The sequence below is a fragment of the Octopus bimaculoides genome, chromosome 16 (genome assembly GCF_001194135.2).
Source record: "Octopus bimaculoides isolate UCB-OBI-ISO-001 chromosome 16, ASM119413v2, whole genome shotgun sequence".
NCBI classification, from domain to species: domain Eukaryota; kingdom Metazoa; phylum Mollusca; class Cephalopoda; order Octopoda; family Octopodidae; genus Octopus; species Octopus bimaculoides.
The window spans coordinates 40,160,268-40,164,724 of NC_068996.1; the positions used below are offsets into that span (position 1 = coordinate 40,160,268).

The 4,457-nt window shown below is 38.9% G+C and overlaps 1 protein-coding gene across 2 annotated transcripts in view; it reads left to right on the forward strand.

Annotated features, from left to right (window-relative positions):
* Positions 1-4,457, forward strand: part of LOC106875567 (leucine--tRNA ligase, cytoplasmic) — a 195,709-nt gene that overhangs the window by 40,464 nt on the left and 150,788 nt on the right. For both annotated transcript variants that reach the window (XM_014923770.2, XM_052973724.1), the window contains exons 8-9: positions 139-202; positions 1,516-1,583. In XM_014923770.2, coding sequence (XP_014779256.1) covers positions 139-202; positions 1,516-1,583 — 132 coding nt within the window. The remainder of the gene's footprint in view (positions 1-138; positions 203-1,515; positions 1,584-4,457) is intronic.

A 4,457-nucleotide genomic window follows, 5' to 3' on the forward strand; every position in this document is an offset into this window, starting at 1 on the left:
GGCCAGAGATTGGAACATGTCTGTTATTGTTTGAATACCAATCAGTTGATCGGCTCACTTTTCTTTCATTGTAGGAAATATATTGAAAAATGGTTGTCAGAAAGTAAAGTAAATTTTTCTTTTCATCTCTTTTTACAGGTACACAATTTTTTCTCCATTAGACGATCAACCATGCATGGATCATGACAGAAGTAGTGGTGAGGTAAGGAATTTTAAAAAACATTTAAAAAACCTTATTAGCTTCTATCTGTTTTAACCCTATTGTTTGACCCCCCCCCCTACATTAAAAATGTATTTAGATACAGGAAAAAATTCTCAATTTTTAAAATTTTTATCAAGGTGTATTTATTGTGTGAATAATGCCTCTTTTCTGTACTGCTAAGATATAGGGATGTAAACAAACCAACATTGGTTGTTAAGCAGTGGTGTGGGGACACACAAAGGCACACACATACACACACATATATGTGATGGGCTTCTTTGAGTTTACCAAATCCACTCACAAGGCTTTGGTTGGCCTGGGGCTATGGTAGAATACACTTGCTCAAGATGCCATACAGTGGGATTTGAACCCAGAACCATGTGATTGAGAAGCAAGCTTCTCACCATGTAGCCATATCTTAGCATTGTCCAAGTATTTGCAAAAATTCAGCAGTTACCTTTCACTTGTTTCAGTCATTGGACTGTGGCTATACTGGAGCACTGCCACAAAGGGTTTAGTCAAACAAATCAATCCCAGTATTCATTTTAGCCACTGCTGGGTAGTGTGTTTAATTTGTTGATTGACCGCTGCTGTGAATTCCCCCTTGTTTTTCAAAAATCCCCCCTAAATCACAAAATAAGGTGGGGAAATCTGTCCTATTTTTCAAATCCTGGTAGCAACACTGAAGCTGGAAGCAGGATAATAATCTAATTCTACACTTTGTCACTTTCAAGAATGTAACCACGTTTTTAAGGACAACACACGTGGAGTCAAAAAGAAACACTACCTTTCACCAGCACTGCATGAACGACAGTGCTATCTCTCCCTAATGTGAAGCTTCCTATCTCGGATATGTGAGCATGCGCACAACAGCCAAATACCGCGTCGCTGGAACTGTGAAGTGCACAGTTCTATACCAGGATTTTTGTATTTTTTTTCATAAATTAGGGGATGGCTACTGACATTAAGCTTAAGGATTATATAATGTACAAGTATAAATACCCAGCACACTCTGTTAAATGGTTGGCATTAGGATGAGCAGCCAGCCGTAGAAACCATGCCTCAACAGACCACTGGTGTTTGGACAACTCCGTGTCAAACCGTCCAACCCATGCCAGCATGGAAAGCAGACATTAAAGGATAATGATTATGTAGTGTCCCAACAGCTAGCATCTGATATGGGTACTTTATTATTCTGAGCATGAAAAAAAATGTTTGTATCAAATATAGGTAGACACCACCCCCACATTGTACCTCACCAGCAGAACTACTTCTATTCACTAAATGATGTTTCTCCATTTTTCCTTTTGCAGGGTGTTGGTCCACAGGAATATACCCTAATTAAAATGGGTCTAATGGAACCTTTTCCTGCCAAATTAAGGTAATAAATAATTACTTAATTATTTTCATATTCAGTGACAGAAATTTGGCACCAGATACAATCTGAAACATTTTTTTTCTCCTCAACTCAGCTTGGCATAGTTTGGTATAGATCAGTGGTTCCCAGACTTTTTAGGGGTTCTGCCTCCTTGGCACCCAAGTCACATTCCTAGCACCCACCACCACAAACATAGAACACTTTCAGCAGCAAACGTAAAATAACTGTATTTCACAAATAAGACTTAACCTAATCAACCCATTATTTTGTTGTTTCTACATCCATTACCCCCTTTTGGCTACCCCGTTATTGTCCCCACCTTTCTTCAATGCCCCCTGGATCTTTCCATTGCTTCCAGGGAGTGGGGCAGTACTGCCCAGTTTGGGAACCACTGATTTAGGTAGATGCTTTGTCTCTCGCTTAACTCACTGTCTGGTTTTTCTCGGTATACAAAAATCTTTAATACAACATGGTAAGCACCATGAGATTCTTCGTAGTCAAAGTTACATGCCTGGTGTTGTGGAAAGTTGTGTTGTGAGCACAACACAAGTCTGTGAGCTGCGTGTGCATACAGGGTGTGCACATTGCAGCCCTTCAGTAAGAACCAAAGTCTGATTTCAATGTGACTTTTGGACTGAGGTTGAGTATTTGAATATCTTCTCACTGTTTTCTGTAGATTTAGAGAAAGATTTGAATATGTTTCTATGCTGTTCTTTATAATGGTGTATATTATGTTCTTGTTTCAGTCATTTGACTGTGACCATTCTGGAGCACCGCCTTTAATTTAAACAAATTGACCCCAGGACTTATTCTTTGTAAGCCTAGTACTTATTCTATCGGTCTCTTTTGCTGAACCGTTAAGTTACGGGGACAGAAACACACCAACATCGGTTATCAAGTGATGGTAGGGTGACAACCACAGACACACAAATATATATATACGACGGGCGTCTTTCAGTTTCTGTCTATCAAATCCACTCACAAGGCTTTGCTTAGCCCGAAGCTATAGTAGGAGACATTTGCCTTAGATGCCACACAGTGGGACTGAACCTGGAACCATGTGGTTGGGAAGCAAGCTTCTTACCACACAGTCATGCGTTTACAGCTAAGTGAACTGAGCAAACAAGAGTTTGTACCTTGGTGTAATTGTTTTACAAGATATGAGTTGTTGACCCATTGGCTCGTAGTGACATGCCTCATCAACTTGACCACTTCAAGCTCACTATTGCAACAAGGTTATAATCTGGAGTAAAACTTTATGACTAAAACAATGGTTGTTGTTGATGTTTAAGGAAAAAATGTATTTTATCATTAAACTGAATCATCAAAGGCCCTTTGCATAATGACATATAGTAGTGAGTGATGTAAATTAGCAAGGGAGATTCAACTTTTATAGCAATTTGTGCAGTAGGGATAATAGAACTGGGAGACATCTCTATATCTTTTGAAATCATGAATTTACATCTGGAAAGTTCCTCTCCAAAGCAAAGATGGGAGCAGATTTTTTTTACCTTTTTATGAAAGACCTGTGTATATCAGTCTTTTCTTTTCTTGTGACCAGTCTTTAACCCTTTTGATACCAACCTGGCTGAAACCGCCTCTGGCTCTCTAGTCTTGTTTTTATAAGATTTGAATTAAAATCTTCCACCAAACCTTAGTCACAATTTATGTTCCTAACACTAGTTTAATGATAACTAAGTTATTTTACTAAATTCTTTGTTATATTTAAAGTAATTGAAAGAAATACAGAGCATCTCAATAGAAATATGGTAACAAAAGGGTTAAAGGAATGGCAAGGTTGAATATAGCTTGGCACCAGTGACATTACTACTAGAACACAAAAATCTGGCAGGAAAAAGGCAAATTTCACAAGGCATTCCATTGTCTCTGATACTCTAACAATTCCATCACAATCTGCTGCCCTGGACTGGTAATTATTTATTAATTTCAGAAATTGGCTTTGAGCTTACCGTGATGTCCTTCCTGTCACCAATCCCCACCTGTATCCAAGCAAGGAAATGTTGCCCCATGCCCAAGCATGTTTTCACAGAATATTGGAAATGAATAACATTCATTTACAAGAATCATGCAATGGCTAGACAAGGAGACACAAACATACACACACATACATATGAAGGGGTGCTGAAAACTTCCTGGTTTTAAGGATCTCGTGAAAAGTCTGGTTCGAGGCCCACCCTTTCAAGTTCTTTTACAGGGTTTACAAAGAACTGAAGGACTGTTGCAATAAGTGTGTGAATCTGAGAAGTGAATATGTTGAATAAAATCATAATTAATAGATCATCCTGTATTTTCTTTTATCCAAAGCCAGGAACTTTTCAGCACCTCCTTATTTACACACACACACACACACACACTCATATCCACCTGAGCTGGTGCTATGTTGAAAGCACCCTGTAAAGTGGTTGGCATCAAGAAGGGTATCCAGCTGTAGAAACCAAGCCAAAACAGACATATGGGAGCCAGGTCCTGTCAAATTGTCCAACTCATGCCAGCATGGAAAACAAATGTTAAATGATGATGACATGTATATGATTCGCCATGCTGGACCACTGAAATCTGCAAGTTCTTTTCATTCTCTCTTTCTCTTTTATTTTTTTATCTTTTCTCTTACTTGTTTCAGTCATTTGACTGTGGCTGTGCTGGAGCACCGCCTTTATAGTCGAGCAAATCAACCCCAGAGCTTATTCTTTGTAAGCCTAATACGTGTTCTATCGTTCTTTTTTGCTGAACCGCTAAGTTACGAGGACGCAAACACACCAGCATCGGTTGTCAAGCCATGTTGGGGGGACAAACACAGACACACAAACACACACACACACACACACACACACACACACATATATATATATATATATA